Below are 20,958 nucleotides of genomic sequence, written 5' to 3' on the forward strand. Positions count from 1 at the left end.
CCAAATCCTGGAGGAAAATCTGTCAGAGGCAGAAAATGTGAGACTGGGATGTAGGTTCACCAGGCTCAACATATCTCTGTGGCAGAAGAATCAAGATGTTGCAATGACCTAGTCAAAGTACAGAGTACAACCTGACTGGAATGCTTTGTTGGGAATTGGGTTATAATAGTATAATAGTTTGGGATTCTTCATTGTAGTTTAGTTTTATTTCGTTGTGACTTTTTGTTTGTCTAATTCAGTTGGCTTTAATTAGTTTATAGAGTGTGTTTGCTAGTTTTTAATAGTTATAGTAATAGTTTTTTTAATGCTTTTAATTTTTAGGTAAAGAATAAAAAATATCAAAATTATCACAAAAATGTATTGTGATAATTTCGAAGAGTCTTGACCTCAACCCGATAGAACACCTTTGAGATGAATTAGAGCGGAGACTGAGAGCCAGGCCTTCTCGTCCACCATCTGTAAGTGACCTAGAGAGCTGAGCGGAAACAGAGTTCTTGTTTTAAGAAAACTGAACTTCATCCATCAGTCTGGATGTTTGGATCTCAGTTTGTTTCCATCAGCAGAAATCTCCACTGTCCTCACCTGTTCAGGATCAGCACACCTGGATGCTGTCAGAGTTTCAATATGACCAATCAGGTTTCATTTGACTTTGTGTTCTTCATGCTGAGAACATCATAGTTTGTATTTGACCACTGAGATCTTCATCGGCAGGATTTTTACTTTATCTGCAGTGATGATGTATGGAAACATCTTGTCAGTGAAGGTGTGTGTGAAGATGTGTATGTATGTGTTGGTATCCAAATCAGTGAACGACAGCTTTCCTCTGTCATAGTCCAGATTCACTCTGATCCTCTGGATCTTTTTCTGGACAGATAGATCTATGAGAGGAGCTGCTGGAGATCGTGCTATGTATTTACCTTTATAGAACTGTATAACCAATCGTCCAGACAGTATCTCTCCTTTCCTCTGGACTGACTGTGGTAACACACCAAGCATCCAGGCTCTACCATCTCCAAAATCAACATCCCAGCTGTGGTTCCCTGAGTTAAAACCCTCAGAGCCCAGAACAGACCACCAGTGATCAAATCTCTCTGGATTATCAGGAAGCTGCTGTTCCCCTCCTACAGTCACAGTGGTCAGATCGTCAGACAGGATTATTCTCGGATTAGCCGTGTTTGGGTCCAGAACCAGAGGAGTGTAGGTCACCATGTCCTTCATGTTGCTCCAGATGTTGAAGGCCAGGTTGCCCAGATGTTTGGCCTGGTCTATCAGAGCTCCTGAGGGCAGCTGTGGATCCTCCAGCAGGGGGCAGCGCTGGACTCTTTCCACTGCAGCCTTGTAGTTGTGCAGGAATGAGACGTCTGCAGCTCTCAGCTCCTCCTCTGTGGCTCTGACTGTGTCTGAAAGAGCTGCTATCTCTCTGCTCAGAGCCTCCATCTTCTCCTTCATCATCCCTCTCTTCTGCTCCTCTTCCTCCCTCAGTGCAGCCAGCCTGGCCTCCTCTTCCTCTGCCAGAAACTGATGAAGCTTCTTAAACTGCTCAACAATCTGCCTCTCTGTGTGTCGGGCCTGGACGTTCAGGTGTTCTGCTGTCTGATCAAACTCCTCTTTAACTTTCTTCTTCATCTCCAGGTTCTTCTTTAAAGGCTCCAGAGATGTTTTCAGTTTCTCTCTGTGTTGCTGAGCAGCTTCATCGATGGGCCTGAATCTGTGGTTGGAGTGTTTTTCTGAATCTCTGCAGACGAGACAAACTGGCTGCTGATGGTTCAGACAGAAGAGTTTGAGTTTCTCAGAGTGCAGACTGCAGAGACGCTTTGGAGCATTTTGGATTTTCTGCTGTAGGAATGATTCACACAGGTTCTCCAGAACCAGATTACAGGGTGGTTCCATCCTTGAAGATCTCCTCTTACAAACTGGACACTCTCTTGCTGGTTTCTCTCTCCACCAGCTCTTCAGACACTCCTTACAGAAGCTGTGACTACATGACAGAACAACCGGATCCGTAAAGACGTCCTGACAGACCGGACAGCAGAGATCCTCCTCTGATCTGGAAGCCATTTTGTCTCTGAGTGAAGCTGAAAACACAGAAGGTCCAGTCAGTCTCGGCTCCCTCCCTCCTCTACTAACTTCCCTCAAAGTGACTCTGAGTGTTTTGGTCCAACTCACCTTCAGTGTGAGCAGCTTGAAGCAGCAGAGCTGGAGGTTTCCACTTTTCCCTCCTGCAGCTGGACTCACTCAGAGGAAGCTGCTAGTTTGGTCTGATTCCTGCTTTGGTTCAGTTCTGATTGAGGTTGTGTTTCAATGCAGAATTCAACCTTTGAGCTGCCATAAAACTCACTGATTAACAGGTTTTATTTTTCTTTGCACAGATCAGAATAAACCTGTAATAAAGATGGAGGTATAAAGTGATTGAACTTTGTCAACTTGATTCTCATTCATTCTATTCCAGAGCTGGTTGATTTAACCTGTAAATGAAAACAATAAATATTTCATATAAAACATAAAGCTACAGAAATTGATACATATAAACTCTGTTCAGTCACCAAAAAAAAAAAAAAAAACCCCAAAAAAAACAACATAGTTCAAGGAATTTTGATCTGTGGAAAACACCACTAATAATAGTTTGATATACAGAAAGTACTTTCATTATTTTAGTCCAACAGGTCAGATTGGTGCTGCGCCTGGGGAAAAGAGGGCATCTTACTGGAGTGTTGTGGTGAATACAGAGCTGAGCTGAAAGGTAAAGCTCTTGATTTCTATGTGTTCCCAGTCACAGTATGGGAACGCAGTTCCCTCTGCAGGGAACTGCAGATTGGAGCTTGGTCATCCAGGAGGAGACTCAGAGGAAGACCAGGACACGCTGGAGGGACAATGGTTCTGCCAGGGAGCGAAGAGGGAAACCACGAGGGATCACAGAGGCTTGGAACAAGGTTCAGCACCGAAGAATGGAAGGACCTTCAGCTGACCGCTTACATGTGAACACACCTGCTGGCTCCACCCTTACATCTCTGGCTACTGGGTCAACTGCGCCCTCTGGTGGAGACAAGATGTAAAACCAAAACATACAGTCACACACCTCTAACCCTGAAATGGCTCTTCTTCTTATTTAACTGTACATTTGCTTTATGATTTTATCAGAACTTTAGCAAGTTTCTTAACTTTTTTTAATGTATCGTTTCCTTTTAATCGCCTTTAAAGAAATTAAATAGAACTTTAAAGTTTTTATTTGACTGTAGCGTTTGTGTTGTATATGTCAGAATTTAATAACATTAACGGCTCTTTCTAATTACAATATGTCAAGACTACAGTGATCCTACTGATTAGATATATAGAAACAATATGTTACCGTTCAGCAGTTAAGGTAAAAGAGTAAAACTATTTCATATTTAGGAGTTAAATCCAGCCACCCAAAGCCACAGGAGACAGTAAATCTTCATTTTAAGTGATGAAGTCTTTTATTGACATTTCTTAGAACATGGTGATGTTGGTACAGAACCGGTGCCAAACAAACTCAAAGAGAGAGAGAAACCGTTTTCAATTTTCAGAATAAAATCCTTCAAAAATAAACCATAAATTGGAAACAGAAACATGGTTGTTCATCTGAAAAATGCTGCAAATGACAGAAATACTAAGATTTTTAAAAACATATTTTTTGTATTTACAGAACTTGAGATGAAACTGGATTTCAAAAATGCTTCAGTATTTTGAGTCAAAAATCAAGATCAGATTTTTTTCGCTAATTTTTATTTGATAATCAACCCATTAATAAAGAACAAACAAAAGTCAAACATTGTTCACAGAAAAATATTATTTCTGTTAAGAACAGAATTTTTCTAAATCTTTCAGATGAGTCAGCAGTAAAAAGTCTGAACATCTGAAATGTTTTTCTGCGTCTCAATAATTAAAGACAGGAATAAAAAGTAAAGGCAACAACAGGTAAGTTAAAAACCAACTCCAGGTTTTCCGGCAGATTTGCTTGGATTCATCAGGAAAATTGACTCTGGAGGAAGTTGGTAAAAATAATTCAACTAATGATTGATTGATTCTCTTTTCAGTTTGAACATCTGTTTTTAAGTAAATCTTTTGTTGCATCTTTTTTTTAACATTTTTTTCTCATTCTGTTTGAAAATATTTATCTCTTTCATTTCATGTAAACTAAAAATTAAAACGAAGCTTAACTCTCCAATTTCCAAAAAGAAAATAAATTCAAGTAAATTAGACCTGCAAGCAGTTATAACGGGTTCCTTGCCCAACCTGGCAGGCCCCCACCTCTTTAAAATTAAATCATGCAAACATCTGTGCTGCCTTTTTTTAAATTCATGTCTTTCCATGTTTGCTTTTATTGCATTAAATAATATTTTTCTCTGAATGAATTGAGTAAAATCTAGAAAATAATGCGCGTTTCAGTTGCTTGCTGTTGTGTTGAACTATTTGCTTTCAGCTTTGTGAGCTGAACTTTGCAGAACATCAGGAGACTGAGGTCAAAATGACTGGACTCTGGTCACATGGGACTGTCTGTTATCTTCCCAGTACAAACATCCAGAACCAGCAGTTTGGCCCAGTTCTTCCCGAAAAACCCATACAGCTTACCTACTACTTACAAAAATCTCATTTATACATATTTTCTCTATTATGTCCATTACATGAACAATGCAATCACTAGAGAATATTTTCTTCAAGTACTTTTCTTTATTTTCCACAAACAGACATTTGCTGAAATACACAGTAATCTGCTTTTCTGTAAATCTCAGTAAATATGTACAAACTCCAATATTTTCTGCCAAAAGATAAAAAAACCGTGAATCAGATGAATGGATATTTATTTTTTCAGCCCATTATTTAACCCCACCCCCACCCCCAAAACCGGTGATGCTATTTTGCCATTATGGAAAGTGTCATCTTAACTCTCACAACTCTAAAGGTCACTGTAATTTAAGCTGCACATTATTTAGTTTAAACCTGTAAAAAGTTTTCTGTACAACCAGAAACAGAAGCGACGCTCCCACAAGGTGTCAGGCGTTGTAAGGCGAATACAGGAACTACCAGATAAAGAATCGGGACCAGAGTCTGACTTTTTTCTTGTACAGCTGGACCTGCTGCCAACAAAGGATTAACTGAAAACAGATGCAAGCCGCACTTTTCAGATTTTTATCTATGAATTAATATATAATGTTATGGAGCATTTTGTGTTGGTCTGGCCCACAAAATAAATCAAAGTTGGTGGGTGTCTTAATGCCACAAAGTGGGAAATTGAGTTCAAGGGGTATGAATATTTTGTAAGTTTCTATTTGTGCAGCTTGCACAAAGTTTGGAGAATACATTCATAATCCAGAAATTAGGATTCTTTTCTTTCTTGCAAATATTTAAACTGCCTAAAAAATTCAGATGTCTGAAGTTTGATGTAAATATCTGCACACATTTTCATTTTTAGGACAAATTTTGTTTAATTTTGGCAAAAATGTCTTTGGAAACCTTGGAGGTTATAAACATTAACTGGAAACGCTAACAAGCTAAGAGCTAATAAGGCTAGCTGGGATTCATTAAACTGAAGGTTGCAGGCTAAGAGCTGAGTCTGATGATAGAAGAGAAAAATAACAGAAAGCAACACATAAGTAGTAATAAGTTTGGCTAAATTAATGCAAAATAAAGACGACTAGTATTTTTAAGGCAAACTGAATTATATAATATTCAGAATAAAAACAAATAATTGAATTAAGACACTGAGTAGTTATAATAAAGATAGAAATATTATTCTAAATCATATGTATAAATACATTTTATAGTGAGGAACTTTAATCCCTGCAATAAATCATCTTGAATTTGTAATTCATCTTGTGCTATCATAAAATTATTTTGAATTTTCCTTAATAGTTCATCATTATGATTTGACTACTTTTCTAAATATAATAAATATTTTTTTGCCTTCTGTGTAACTTTTTGGGTTTGGGGTTGAAAAGGATCAATAATGATGATCAACACTAGAATATTGGATTTATTTTTTAAATGAACCCACCAACTCTTCAGAGAGCAAACAAAAGCTAAAAACTGCTTTTTTTTCCCAATAAAAAAACAGATGTTTCTTAGTTTGGTCCAAACAGTTCTGCAGAACTCTGAGCAGATCTGAAGCGAAAGAGGCTGAGAAAACCTGGAATACATGAAATCCCTGCAGAGCGGCGATGTTGGTGAAAGAGGAACAGATCAGGTTTAACAGCCTCTCATGAAGGGGGATGAACCAGATCATTCTCTGGGGTAAAAACTCTTTATGAATCAAAGAAAACAGCAAAGTTCTGGACTGTGACTCACTTAGCGGAGATTTCAAACCAGAAATGGAAAGCAGTGAACTCCTAAAATCTCTCTGGGAGACCAATTATCCTCAGTGTGAGTCACCTCAGAGAGGTAACACCATTTACATCAACAGCTTGGGCGTTTAAATAAAGCATGCCTTATAGTTCAAACTGCAGTGATGCTGCGGCGTTACATAACGCCTTAAATCTGCTTTTCTGAAATTCGCTGCCTCTGCAACACCAGCTGAGTTAGAAAACACCAGAGCAGCCTGGGAGTGTCTGATTTCAGGAAAGAAAGACACAAAACTCAAAACTGAAACTCAGCTGCATCTGGAGCATCAACACGATCAAAATGAATCAATTTAAATGTAAAAAAGCATCTGCTGCTGACGTAAATTGCCAAACATTTTAAATGAAAACCACAAAAAAGCATCAAAAATTTGGATTAAAATTGTTCTCATTGAGATGACGTTTGCATGCTAACATGCTAACACACTAACACCTTCACTTCCTGTTCAAACAGCACCAGGATCCATGAAAACTGCTGCTTCCCTTCACATCAGCTTCAGTCAGATCATCAAATTACTCCTGAAGTTTGCAGACACAGAATGGCACAAATGTCATCAAGTATTCGTAACCTTATTTATCAGCTAAAAAGCACAAAACATAAAACAAAAAATGTAAAAGCTACCGTATTGTTTAGCTGGCAATAATTTTTTTTTTAGAGATGCTATTGTGTGTTTTATCAATAAAAGCCTGCCAGTAAGTTTTTTTTTTGTTTTATCGAAAGTGAGATAAAACTGGAAAACAACTTCCTGTCATGTTTGATGATTTTGTTGAGGTTTTAACATGCAGGAATGATTATTTTAGTTCAGATCTGGAACTATTGTTATTGTTTCCACAGACAAATTAAATGCAGGTTTGGACAAAAAAAAAATCAATTTTTTTGTCCAAAAATACAGGTTTAGTCCAAAACCAAATGGTTAATGGTTAAATGCAGGTTGATATTAAGCTACAGCTTTAGGAACCATAAAGAAAACAGTGGAGAATGAATAAATCAGCAGCGTGTGAATAAATGATGCATCAATAACAAACTCCTGCATTGGCACTTAAAACACCTTCAGCAACTCTTATAAATGTAAAACCAAATAAACCCAGTGAAGATGAAACTGGGGACAAACTGTCCAAAATCCAAACAGGAAAATGTATAGAAAAAAACAGGGAAAATGAACAATTAATTGATTTGAGTTATTTTTAAATTGCTGCAATTGGAATTAAGTATGTCTTGGTTTTTATTTCTATTATTGCATTATTATTTTCTTGGTATTATGCTGCCAATTTTATTGTTTATTAATATCTTTATCAATCTTAATTTTATTTCTTGTTTTTTCGTTTGTGTATCTGTGAAGTTGTAATTAATGTGAAGCTTTTTGGTCAGCAGAGTTTGCTGTAAATGTGATTTATATATAAACTTGTGCAGAAAAGTGTTATGTATAAATGAAACATACATTAAATAAATAAAAAAGTAGTTAAATAAATAAAAATGATTTTTGTGGTTTGTCCCATTATTTCATGTTATAAGGTGCAGGTTACTTTATTCCTTTTCAATCTTTTATTTTCAAGAATTCAGCATGCTGATGTGAGTGAAGCATCAACATAGCACAGCGTGAGATTAAGTGATGTTGCTACTGCTGCAGTGGTTGAGTTGCAGTTGTGCTGTTTTTGGAGAAGTGGAGCATCTGAAGGTGCTGAATCTTTTAACAATCAATCTTCAGCAGCCTTATCTGGTGACCAGACTGGATGTTGTTGTGTTGGATGTGTGGGAAAACAATGCTGGAGTTTTAATTCTCTGTGGCATCGTTTCTTCTTTCACTCTCAGAATGAAAGGTAGATATGTAACAGTAGCTACATTTCCCAATGTGCGCAAATCTTTGTCCATGTTCTGCTAATGTTGAAAAATCACAATTTTGTAATTGTGGTGCTTCCATTAAATAAGAAATTAAATTAAAACCCACTGTAAACAAGTAAAATAATGGCAGCAGAGAGGAGATGTTTGGGAATCTTTAGGTTTCATTAACATTGTAGACTTTATATTCTGTCAGACTGATAATTATAAACCTCAGCTTCCTTCAGCTTTAGACAGACATAAGAAATATCTCAATATGCAGACGACTCAGTTCTCTACTTCTGTAACAATCCATCTACATAAATCAGTGATTCTGTTACTGTGTGACTAAATAAAAAGAGTTTTATGTTAACAATATGAGCTGTGGTGAGTTGGTATTATATTGTTTAGTAAAAAAAGAGATAAAATCCATCCCAGTATAACTGAAAACAGAGTTATGTGATCCACAGAGAGCTTCTTGGTTTATTTTTGTTATGGCCTTTCTACCTATCTTTTATTTTCAAGTTTAGTCTTAATTGTTTTTTTTCCTTACTTAACTTTGACCTAACTTTATAACTGAAGCAGTTCTCATGTAAAGTTTAAAGGTAGTTTCCAACTGGGAAATGTTTTCTCCCGCTTATTTTCTCAGAGGAAAAAAAGTTTGTTGTTGGTCCAGCAAGAACGTCCAGCATCCAAAAAGAGATGAAGACAAATTCGCTCCATATCACTCTGGACTTTATTTTACTGTCAACCCTGTTTGGTTTTAACTCCAAATATGAAAATTTCTTTTAAACTCTTTGTCTCAAAGTTCAGCTCTTCTCTCTCCAGCTAGCAGCGCCTTTCGGTCCAGTTCTGTTGGCTGAAAGTGACAACAGCTTTGGGGTTCTGGTCCCCTGTCATACCCACTCCTGCACCGGGTATTTGTAATAATGCTGCATCGTGTTCTGCTGCGCTCCTTTGCTCTTAAACTGGAAAATGGTGTAGATCAGCACCAGGATGCAGAGCGACAGGATGCAGGGTATCACCACGGCGATGGCGTTGACGGTTGTGGGGACGTCGTTGATGGTCACGATGACGTCCACGTCGTCAAGAGGCAGCTGCCGGTCTCCGCGGTTGCTGCCGGAGCGCTCCATCTCGGACTGGTAGCAGCCCATCCAGTCTTGTAAAATAGACTTTGGATATCCAGGCTCCACCGTCAGCTTCTGGTTGTCGAACTTCCAGTACTCCTTCCCCCTGTAGAAGAAGGTGTGATCTGAGGAAGGTGGGATAATGGTGTGGATGGTAGAGGGTGATGGATGACATAAACGGAGAGAAGGTAAATTCAGGGTTAGGTCTTTTTTATTGAAGCTATTGAGACGTAAACATGGACAAGTCTGATGTGTCAGTTTCAGTTCAGCCAGCCATTGCTCTGATTTAGCCCAGAAAATTGTGAAAACTGGACCATTTAGCCACAGATTTTCAGCGGATTTGATCAAGCTGACAATGAAGGGACCATTGTATTTTAACTAAATGTTGCAGAAAGTTATTGGGAAGTCCTTGAGGGAACAGTTTGTTCATCTGACTCAAGGTTAAAAACCTCTAGCTGCCTTTGATTAACAACTGGAAGACTCATTATCTCTGGTCTGGGATACAACTTTTGTCTTTATGTCATCATGTGATGTAATGTTTATCTTTTGTGTTATGTTTTCAACCATGTGAAGCACTTTGAACTGACCAGTTGCTAAAATGAGCTACATAAATAAACCTGCTTTGACTTCATTTCTTTGGTTCGATGATTATTCCCTCCTGGACGTTGAGCGTTTTGTTTTCACACGGTTGTAAAAACAAAAATTTGTAACCAAGGGAACAAGGAATAGTTTTTACAACTGGGAGTAGCTGATTAGAATCTCAAAAGCTCAAGTGTTCCTGAACTATGACCCCAAATCCCAACATCTCTATGTGACATTTTAACTCGACGGACCAACAGAGGTATAAAGAGGAGCAGCATTGGTTTAAAATCTGAGAGAACATGAATCAAGTTAAAGTAATAACCAGCCAAAACTCAAATATCTTCTGAAGATGAACTTGTCTTATCTGTTTGAATAACTTCAGTTTGAAACATTTTGCTACATTCAGATGATCTGAATGTAGGCACAAAATGTCATTTTAGTGCCTTAATTTCAGTTTCTGTGATATTTGAGGGGCTCTTAGGAAGCCGTTTCCCTGCAGATGTAGAGAAGCTCTGCTCAGCAGGACAAACTCTGAAGTACATTAAAACCTAATGTAGGATTTCAACATTTTGACATTTCCCAACTGAAAGTACCTTCAAATACCAGCTTCAACAAAAGGATAATAATCAGCTTGTGATTAAAGAGGCAGAATACCCAAAAATGACAAAAATGTTTTCCAATTGTTAACTTTTTAATTATTAAAAGAAAATACACATAATTTTGCATTTAATCTTAAAAGTAACAGAAAATCACTTAAGCTCCAGATCTTTGAATTTATTCAAGTTATCAACATATTGGTCCAAATGTGGTGTTCATAAGACAACAGGTACCAGAACCCAACACAGACCCAATCCAACAACTAAACACATGAACCTTTGACTGCAGAAGCACAGAAATAACCCCCACAAACTCTTAGCAAAATTAAATCAGTATAAAAGTAAATCTGAAATAACATTTCAGCTTTACGAGGTTTAATCTGCTGAATTGTTCCTAAACTAAGTCACAGTAACAGCGCTGTTGAAAGCAGAGGGAATCCGACCATCAGTTTTATCTTGTTGATTCTCTTGTTCCTGCAAAACTGGTGAAGAGGAAGGGTGTTGGTATCAAATCAGGGTTTTTCTGGAGGCTTAGAGTAGCTGCATGCTAGTGTGCAGCTACGCTGGATTACTGGTAGATGGGTATCTGGGTTTGGTTAAGAAGAGATAAGTTTAGTTTGTAGCATCTGGACAGATTCTGAAGCTGAGCTGAAAACAACCAGATGATCAGTGAGAGTAGATCATCTCCAGTTTCCTGTTTAAAAACACAGAGTTGGAATCTGATTACAAAGGTTTCACTCCGACGTTGTTTTTCTTCATGCTAAGAACATCACAGCTGAGATCTTCATCGGTAAGATTTGTACCCTATCTGCAGTAGCGATGTATGGAAACATCTTGTCAGTGAAGGTGCGTTTGAAGGTATGAACAGGAGTGTTGGTATCCAGATCGGAGAACGTCAGCTTTCCTCGTTCCCAGTCCAGATTCACTCTGATCCTCTGGAGTTTCTTTTTTATTGAGATAACTTTAGCAGCTGCTGGTGGAGACACTGCTGAATATTTACCTTCACAGAATCTAATAGCCAGCAATCCAGACTGTATTTTCCCCTTCCTCTGGACAGACTCAGCCAACAGACCAAGTCCCCAGTCTTCATTGTCTCCAACATCAATATCCCAGCTGTGGTTTCCTGAGTTAAAACCCTCAGAGCTCAGGACAGACCGTGACTTAAACCTCTCTGGATTATCAGGAAACTGCTGTTCATCTCCTGAAGTCAAACTGGTCAAATCTTCAGACAGGAAGAGTCTTGACCCAGCAGTGTTTGGGTCCAGAACCAGAGGAGTGTAGGTCACCATGTCCTTCATGTTGCTCCAGATGTTGAAGGCCAGGTTGCCCAGATGTTTGGCCTGGTCTATCAGAGCTCCTGAGGGCAGCTGTGGATCCTCCAGCAGGGGGCAGCGCTGGACTCTTTCCACTGCAGCCTTGTAGTTGTGCAGGAATGAGACGTCTGCAGCTCTCAGCTCCTCCTCTGTGGCTCTGACTGTGTCTGAAAGAGCTGCTATCTCTCTGCTCAGAGCCTCCATCTTCTCCTTCATCATCCCTCTCTTCTGCTCCTCTTCCTCCCTCAGTGCAGCCAGCCTGGCCTCCTCTTCCTCTTCCAGAAACTGATGAAGCTTCTTAAACTGCTCAACAATCTGCCTCTCTGTGTGTCGGGCCTGGACCTTCATGTGTTCTGCTGTCTGATCAAACTCCTCTTTAACTTCCTTCTTCATCTCCAGTTTCCTCTTTAAAGGCTCCAGAGTTTCCTGAAGTTTCTTCTTCTGTTGCTGAGCAGCTTCATCGATGGGCCTGAATCTGTGCTTGGAGTGTTTTTCTGAATCTCTGCAGACGAGACAAACTGGCTGCTGATGGTTCAGACAGAAGAGTTTGAGTTTCTCAGAGTGCAGAGAGCAGAGATCCGTTGGGATTCTCTGGTCTCTCTGCTGTAGGAATGATTCACACAGGTTCTTCAGAGCCAGATTACGAGGAGGATCTTTGGTGAATGATATGGTCTTACAAACTGGACACCCTCTTGCTGGTTCCTCTCTCCACCAGTTCTTCAGACACTCCCTACAGAAGCTGTGGCTACATGACAGAACAACCGGATCCGTAAAGACGTCCTGACAGACCGGACAGCAGAGATCCTCCTCTGATCTGGAAGCCATTTTGTCTCTGAGTGAAGCTGAAAACACAGAAGGTCCAGTCAGTCTCGGCTCCCTCCCTCCTCTACTAACTTCCCTCAAAGTGACTCTGAGTGTTTTGGTCCAACTCACCTTCAGTGTGAGCAGCTTGAAGCAGCAGAGCTGGAGGTTTCCACTTTTCCCTCCTGCAGCTGGACTCACTCAGAGGAAGCTGCTAGTTTGGTCTGATTCCTGCTTTGGTTCAGGTGTGTTGGATGGTGGAGCTTAAACCTGCTGCCTCACCCGTACCTTAGGCGTGTTTCCTAGCAAAGTTCATATTTCAAACTTTGAGCTGCTATAAAACTCAATAATTTACAGGTTTTATATTTGTCTGCTTAAAAGAGAACAGAACTTGCAAGTCTCTTGTGAAGGAAGGAATTAAAATCTACAGAAGGTCTAGGGAAACTGTCCAGATTCAGACCTGCCCACCACTTTGAAAAGCCTTTTGCTAAAAGGTGCTTTGCAAATAAAATTTGAATGATTGAAAGAAAGAAAAGACAAAATAAGGAGAGGGTACAGATATGAATGGGCATCTTGATTTCAAACTCTGCTCTAGACCCAAATCGCTTCAATCACAGCATAACAAAAACATATAAAGAGACGACTAAATCATCTTATCAAACCTTTTCCACCTCAGACAGACCTTAAACGAAGTTGTATTTCCTACTTGTGAGATGATCCTGCTCACTTAGATCCAATATAATGTTTTGAGACCAGTCCAAGAGAAATGTCCCATAGCTGAACCCGATGGGTGTCCCCCGCCAGGCACCAGCACCTCTGGTGACCCTAAAGGGATACGGGATGATGGACGGGTGGATGAAACAGCTGGATGTTTTTTTGTTAAAAGTCATGACTAAACCTCAGCAGAGGTTGCTGGACAGGACAGGGCCGTGTATGGATGAACTCAGAGTGTCAGGCACACGTACAGCTGCTTTTTAAAAGTTCCCCAGGCTATAAGGTTTTAACAGTCCTTTCTCCATCCAACAGAAAACGAAGGGTACTGTTCACCTACCCCTCAGTGAGGTAAATGATAAATGGTGCTTTATCAAGACCAGAGAACCATGAAACGCTTCACACCACATTCATCCATTCACAGCAAACTGCTGGCAGTAGCCACAGCTTCCCTGGGGCAGAGGACAGACTGCCCGGCACTGGCAGCACCGTGACCTCTGACCAGGCAAGGCAGGTGAAGCGTTTTGACCAAGGACACAATGACAAAGTTGGATGGAGAGGGTATCAAACTGGCAACCTGCATTACGGGAACCGTCATCACCATCGTTCCATGATGTTGGCCACACTGGTCACACAATAGTCTGCGGTAAGACAACTTTCTAAAAAAAGTTTCTACATTAAATCTCTTGAAACCTGTGTGTATACTGCATCCTTGTTAAGCATTTCTGAGAGAACTTTCGAACCTGAACGTTATCTTTTAACAGTCTGTCGCTTTGTAGTTTATTTCTAAATTAAAACTTTGATTGTGTTACCTCAATCATTTCAAATAACAACCCTCTGCTGACGGAGATGCTCTATTTTTCTGATGCTTGATGTTCTTCACACCACCTCAGTTAAACTGGCTTTAGGGTTTAGTTCGGCTACAGAACCTGACCCAGGACTCTGTCCTGCAGAACGCTTCATCATGGCTGAGCTGACGGTTCTTATTTCTACTGTTTTAGACGTATAGAAAAGCGACATCATGCTGGTACTCACATCCCTTTCTGGTGGTGAAGGCTCCCTGGGGAGAGTCAGGGACTCCGTCCCACACACTGATGGGCTTCGGGTATCCTGGGTCCACCGTCCGCTTCTCCTCATTGTAGCGCCAGTACTGGTTTCCTTTGAAGAAGTAGGTTTTCCCGAAGACCTCCCAGCGGACGGCGGCATCGATGCCATCTTTGGGGAGGAAGCTGCCCAGCTCCATGAGGCTCTGAGGGTAACCCGGCTCGGCCTTCACCTCCTTAAACACCCAGAACTTATCACCTGAAATAAAAACAAAGGAGCAAATCAACATTTTTTATCTTGATTGATCCTTTTTAATGTTTGTGCCTAACATCTGCACTCAAACACAAAATCTTAACAAGTATTTTTGGTCCAGTTTCTAGTGCAAACATCTTAGCTCACTTGCAATAAGACATAACTATTTTACAAAGAAGTTTTCAGCAAGGTATAGGAGTTTATTTTAAGTCAATAATTCCTTAATACTGATGTATAAGTTTATTTGCATAACACATTTCAGAATCAATGTAATTCAAAGTGCTTTACATCACAAAAACACAAAAATAAAACATCATACAACTGAGAAACCAGAAACGAACATTACCATCATCAAAATCATCAACACGTCGAATATGTTGGTCAACATTTCATTTATTATGGTTCAGAAGCTAAACAAGTGGGTTTTTGGTTTTTGTAGCATGGGGAAATGTCCTGTGATAAGTGAAATTATCAACTAAATTTAAATGAAATGATGTCAACAGCACAGGGGGAGATGGCATCTCATGCATATCCTCCAAAGAGAAAGTAGCATAATTTAGAAACAAGAAAGATCTGAAAAACTGGACAAAAGAAATCCCAAATTATTCATTAATTTAAGTAATAAAGAAGAACATTAAGCTACTAAACAACTTGAAACGTGTTGGATATCAAAGTCATTACATTTCTGGTTCTTTTTATGTCCTGAATTCATAGCAACTAAAACCACTGGAAGTGTTTGCAGGCTGATCAGTGATCTCCTGGTTTCTGTTTAATTTCTCCTACCTTTGAAGAAGACAAACTTTCCGTCGGACCTCTCGTAGGCAGCATCGATGCGAGGAGGCAGCCCCTTCCAGAACTGGTCGATCTCTATGGGATAACCCTCCAGGACATTGTTGTTCTTCAGACGCCACAACCAGCGATCCTGAAGACAACAAGCAGAAACATCAGCCTTCATTCACCAGCCTGAGCTGCAGCAGCACAGTAACTGGAGAGTTGTTTTCTGCTTGGCAAACAAACCGGACCAAATATCTTCAATTAAACCAGAACTGTGTCACTTTGAAGGACCCAGAAAAGGAGGATTTCCTGGCTTCTTTCACACCAGCACAGTTCAGTCCGGTTTAATCGACCTCCAGTCTGTTTATCTAAAGTCCGGTTCAGTTGAGAAGGTGTGAATCGAACCAGAAAAAGCAAACTCTGATCCTCCAAACCTCGGTCTGGGTTTGGTTGAAGTGAACTCTGGTTTGGTCTGAATGCCTATGTGAACACCAAGCGGACCAGAGACCGCTCCATAAAAAGGAAGTGGACAACAGTGAAGGGCATTCTGGGTAAATTCAACCAAAACAAACGCGGTAGCCTAGTGCTAGCAGGAGAAATGGCTCGTGGACTTTAGCCATGAAAAAGGATCCCTAAAATCTGACGCCTCCATTTTGTTTCCATTTGGTAAAAGGAAGTTGCGCTCTGTGTCTTCAAAGGTTTTTGAGTCGTTTCTTCAGTGGTTCTTGGTGCTGACCTTTGAACCCTTCCCAGATTGGCATTGTGTTAGCACACGTCTGGATGCTCAAACACAAATTTGCTTTGGAAGATAAATAAATCAGGTTATAAATTATGTTTTGTTCCCGGTGAGGTTGAATTTACTTAAATTCATTACCAGATGAGCATCAGAACACATTGCTATGTTTTCCTATAACATCTGATGTAACATTCATCCTTAATCTGTTCCTATCTTGAATAAAGTCATGCTGAAGCATCAGCCTGTCTCTTCCTGTCGTTGACAGACGGAGGACAGGTGTGGACAGGTGAGCTGCCAGAGGAGATGAATATTCTCAGTGACAGGTGATCCTGAAGGTAGACGGAGAGCTAGATCAGTCTGTGACCTTTTTTAGAATTCAGTTTAAAAATCAGAGACGTGAATGGATTTTTATTCTTCCATCCGTCACTAAGAGTTAAACACTGTATCTGTTGCATTAACACATTTTCTGCAATTTCTCTATAATTGGGAACATTTACTCACTGTTGCTTCAGCGTTTATCTGTAGATTTAAACAGACTGTTTATTTCTATTAACTGCTATTAACTTTAACGTTCCAATAACATAGAAAGTAATCCTGGTTCAATTCTTCTGTTTCTTCTTGTGCCTCTTCTCAAACATAATATCATCAAAAACAAACCTGGAGTTTCGCCCTCATTCTTTAAATCCCATGGCAACTATTTAGCTAAAATGTCTGGGGGGACGTAGCTCCGCCTTCGAGGTGCAGCTCCTCCCGCACTCAACTCCTTCAGACTAGCCAGCAGCAATTAGCAAATGAACTGCTGAGTTCATTACTACTACTTGTCAGTGAAATGCTGGTAAAGATGTTGTTAAAGGGTTAATAGAGGAGCCATGTTGGGAAGACTTCCTGAGAGGAGCTGGAGTTTTTAAAGTAACAGAAGCTCAATTTCAAGGCATTAAAATCTGGAATTGAAGTTTCTTTCATATTTGATATATAGCATCTTTATAACAATTGAAGGTATAAAATGCTATAAATTGTCAATATGTGGCTGGAAAACACAAGGATTTCCTCTCCACTGTCGCCCCCTGTTGGCCCAGAAGAGAGAGTGCTGCAGGTTTATGACTTGATGCTTTGCTAGGTTTCCTTAGATAGAATATTTTTGTCTCTCTCTGATGGACACAATGACCACCTGACTACTCTTGCACTAATCTGACCTACTTTTAAAAAGAAAGAACGAACAGTCAGAACAGAATAGCTTAACGTTGAAGCTTCATTTCTCTGCCTCACATGCAGACCAGTGAAAGACAAAGAGAATGCAAAAATATTCCTCTTATTAGAAATTAAAAACAATAAATTAATAATCATTAGACTTGACTTAATATAAAAGTCTTTAACTGTAGTTTTGATGTAAACCAGCTGCTGCATTGCTCATGTGGTGAGACACAGTCAGCTGCTGTGATGTTGGAGGATCTCATCAATGTTTCAGAGAAAATGAAAAGTAGGTCATTTAGTTTCAACCACATCAGCAGCGAACAGAGCTTCATATCAGCAGCTAGCAGAAAGTTAGCTCTGGGAAGCTAGCAGATCTTTACTTGAGTAGCTAGCAACTTTAGAGCAGCTAGCAGAGCATTAGCTCAGGAGCTAGCATAACTTAGCTTAGCAGTTAGCAAACTAAAGTTCAGAAGCTATCAGAGCTTCACCTCAGCAGCTCGTATAGCTTAGATTAGAAGAGTTTTAACTAGCAGAGCTTTAGCTCAGCAGCTCCTCTCTGTGGCTCAGACCCAAAATGTTGAAGTAAACTCCTTCAGGAAGGCGTGAGGCTGGGATTCAAACCGAGGACCTCTCTGCCGCCACACCACCACAACGCAGCCCCTCCTAACAGATCAGTTTTATCAGTTCTGTTAGTTTTGTGTAATTAGTGGAAATGTCAGTGTCCACATTCCTCCATCTCTCCCTCTAATTAACCTTTCATCTCTCTCATCCTGTGACTCAGCCCGATATTTAATGTTCTGGATCATTATGTCTCTGGGTCGGGGGCAGGACCGGGCCGGCCCGTTCTGTTCTCGGTTCGGCTCACTTTGAAAACGAACAGTTCGTTTCTGAAGAACGCCACGGTGTTGAAGTTCCCGTCGCAGATGTTGGGCTTTCCGTTGCCGGGCAGAGCGGGCCGGTCGCCGGGCGGCCGACCCGGCCGGGCGACCCGGTCCGGATGGCATTCCGAGGTGGAGTGAGTCCGTCGGGAGGGAAGCGTGGGCAACGGCCGGGTGGGTTCCAACATGGGGGTGGGGATCCCTGAGTGGGACGGGAAAAACACAGAGAGGGACTGAGGGGGAGGGGTTACTTTACTGTCACAGAGGATTCATCCATCCATCCATCCATCCATCCATCCATCCATCCATCCATCCATCCATCCATCATTTATGTTCTCTGTTTATTCTTCTTGCTCTTTCTTCAGATTTTTCATCAGTTTTGTTTTTCTAATAACCCTTTATCGTTTTTTTAGCATCAGATATTGTTTTGATGTTCTCTGCGGGTTCTTTATGTTGTATTTTTGTCATTTTTCATATTTTCTAGCTGTTCCTTTAATGTTTCAGTCTTCAGTCTATGTATTTCCTCTCTTTTCTCTGTGTGGTTGTGCTGAGCAGAAACGTCTTTGTTCAGATTATCTGAACGCCGTTTATGGCCTGAATAATGTCCGTCTGATCTACAAACGGCTCTTTGACTCCTGCATCTTCACAGAGGAATAAAAACCCAGCCGTGTTTTTTCTCTGAAAGGTGGAAATGCCAAACAACCAGAGGAACTCAGTCAGGTATCTGCACCAAACACTGAGCTGCAGAGAAAAGATGCTGCTGATCTCACGCTTCCTGTCAATATTTCCCTGAAATGTCAGTTGTGCATCATGACCTTTAAGGTGATAATCAGTTTTTTTTTTTCAGGCTCTGATCATTAAGTGAATAAGAGGGAATCTAACCCTACAGACACTTTCTCTTCCTTCTCTTTGTGTCAAAATAAATACGTTTTCACCACATTTCCACCAGCGTCATGATAATTATTCCTCATTTGCAGACAGAAATCAAAGTCAGAGTTGATGAAGACGGCGGCCATCTTTGTGTCTCCGGCATAAACACGTTTTCCAGGCAGAAGCTGCTGGTTCCGATCCGTTTTCATCCTTCAAATGAAGCCAGGCTGTTGAATATTCTCCATAATTCAGCTGCTTTCTGGGCTCCAGCATTAATAATTCACACAAACAGTTTGCTGTTTTGACTTTTGCACGTTTTTGCTTTTAGATTCAGAGTGAAATGTTGTGTTCATGAACACCTCAAAGAATCCTGCTTCATCCTGCCAGTTAAATTTTTCTCTACTTGTGTCGTGTTTCCTCACCGTAGATTTTCTGAATGCCCTGCAGGTCGTCCATCGGCAGCTTGAAGTTGTATGTGTCCATGTACTGGTAGAAGGGAGCCATGATGGCGCTGGGGTCGTTGGAGTGCTCCAAACCCAAAGCGTGGCCTAGTTCATGCACCGCCACCAGGAACAAGTCATTACCTGGACAGACAGACGGCAGAAAATCAAAGATGGCGTCCAACACACTGAACCACTGATCTGCAGCTGGTTTGTTAAATTCACAGTAAAATCTGTTTCTATCACTCTCCTCTTCAAAGTAATACCAGTCCCAAACGAACACACTGAGTCTTTAAATATATCATCTGTGAGAGAATAAATTATTCAGATCTCATGAAACGGCAAACATGTTGGATCTGGAGAAGAGAAATATCTTTATATTTGATGTAGGAATCCTGCTGAGCAGCAGTTAGCGCTCTGAACAGGAAGTTTAACACATTTTCCACTAATAACAACAACAACAACAATAATAATAATAACAATCTGTAAGGTGTCCCACGTCACCCTCCTTTAGCTCATTGCATCAGCAGTGAGCTAAAGATTAAAAGTTATATGCTAAATTCACCTGCTGATAACAGGAAATGGACTTCCAAAATAAAAGCTGGGTTTTCCAAAGATCTTTATAAACTCCTGCTTTTGAATTTCTTCCTGTCACATCTTAATCATCGTTTCAGCCCAACATTTCAACAGAAAACAAAGAATGAGCCGAATCCAGATGTTTACCAATGAATCTGCAGCAACAGAGATGCATCAGCGTTGAAGGATTCACTCTCTTTTATTTTGATAGAGCACTTCCACGCTAGTGAATTTACACATTAGCTAAACTAGCTAAATGTTTAGTTTAAAAACTAAATACATAGTTTACGCTGAGTGAATATTTACTTACTATCATAGCTCAGAGCTAAATTGGAGCCATTTCCATTGCTAATTAAATATTTAGTTTAAAACTGTGACTTTCATAAATGACTGAGTAACATGGTGAAATATGACTTTAAAAGATAAAATCTTATTGTTTTTTTCTTATGACAAGTAAACCAATTATTTCTGTTATTTTTTTACTTTGTAGCTTTAGAAACGGCACCCCATCTAGTTTAGCTAAACTTATCAGTTCATTTCCGACATATTTACATTCAAACACCTTGATGCATATTTCCATAACCAGAAGTATAAACTTACTTGACCTTTTTCTACTTTAGACATTATTCTTCAGTTAAAGAAACATTAATAAAAAATGTTCTGATCTGAGCAGAGAAAATAATCTCTGTTAATCAGAGTTTAATAGCAACTCAAAAGTTTGACAGGTTTAAGCTCCGCCCCCTACTTGATACACTTGATATAAAGCAGGAAACAGTTAATAATTGTTGAGCTGTGATTTTTTTCCCCCCAGAAATATCCAATATTGTTCAATCAATCAATCAAATTTTATTTGTATAGCACATTTCAGCAGCAAGGCATTTCAAAGTGCTTTACATAA

At 40.0% G+C, this 20,958-nt stretch overlaps 2 protein-coding genes and 1 pseudogene across 2 annotated transcripts in view; all 3 read right to left on the minus strand.

Annotated features, from left to right (window-relative positions):
* Positions 1-469: 469 nt before the first annotated feature.
* On the minus strand, positions 470-2,861 carry LOC106922874 (nuclear factor 7, ovary-like; annotated as a pseudogene).
* A 5,719-nt stretch (positions 2,862-8,580) lies between these two features.
* mmp24 (matrix metallopeptidase 24) overlaps positions 8,581-20,958 on the minus strand; it is a 31,321-nt gene continuing 18,943 nt past the window's right edge. The window contains exons 6-10 of the mRNA XM_014995614.2: positions 19,467-19,628; positions 18,162-18,376; positions 15,379-15,517; positions 14,335-14,601; positions 8,581-9,421 (exon numbers count right to left, since the gene is read on the minus strand). Of these exons, the coding sequence (XP_014851100.2) occupies positions 9,066-9,421; positions 14,335-14,601; positions 15,379-15,517; positions 18,162-18,376; positions 19,467-19,628 (1,139 nt within the window). The 3' untranslated portion in view covers positions 8,581-9,065. The remainder of the gene's footprint in view (positions 9,422-14,334; positions 14,602-15,378; positions 15,518-18,161; positions 18,377-19,466; positions 19,629-20,958) is intronic.
* On the minus strand, positions 10,551-12,855 carry LOC106922875 (nuclear factor 7, ovary-like). The gene has a single exon (XM_088005876.1). It carries the CDS (start codon positions 12,610-12,612, stop codon positions 11,230-11,232), a length of 1,383 nt encoding a protein of 460 aa, XP_087862002.1. The 5' UTR covers positions 12,613-12,855; the 3' UTR covers positions 10,551-11,229.

Source organism: Poecilia mexicana, unplaced genomic scaffold, assembly GCF_051168715.1.
Source record: "Poecilia mexicana isolate PSO_F unplaced genomic scaffold, ASM5116871v1 scaffold_5, whole genome shotgun sequence".
In the NCBI taxonomy this organism is placed as follows: Eukaryota; Metazoa; Chordata; class Actinopteri; order Cyprinodontiformes; family Poeciliidae; genus Poecilia; species Poecilia mexicana.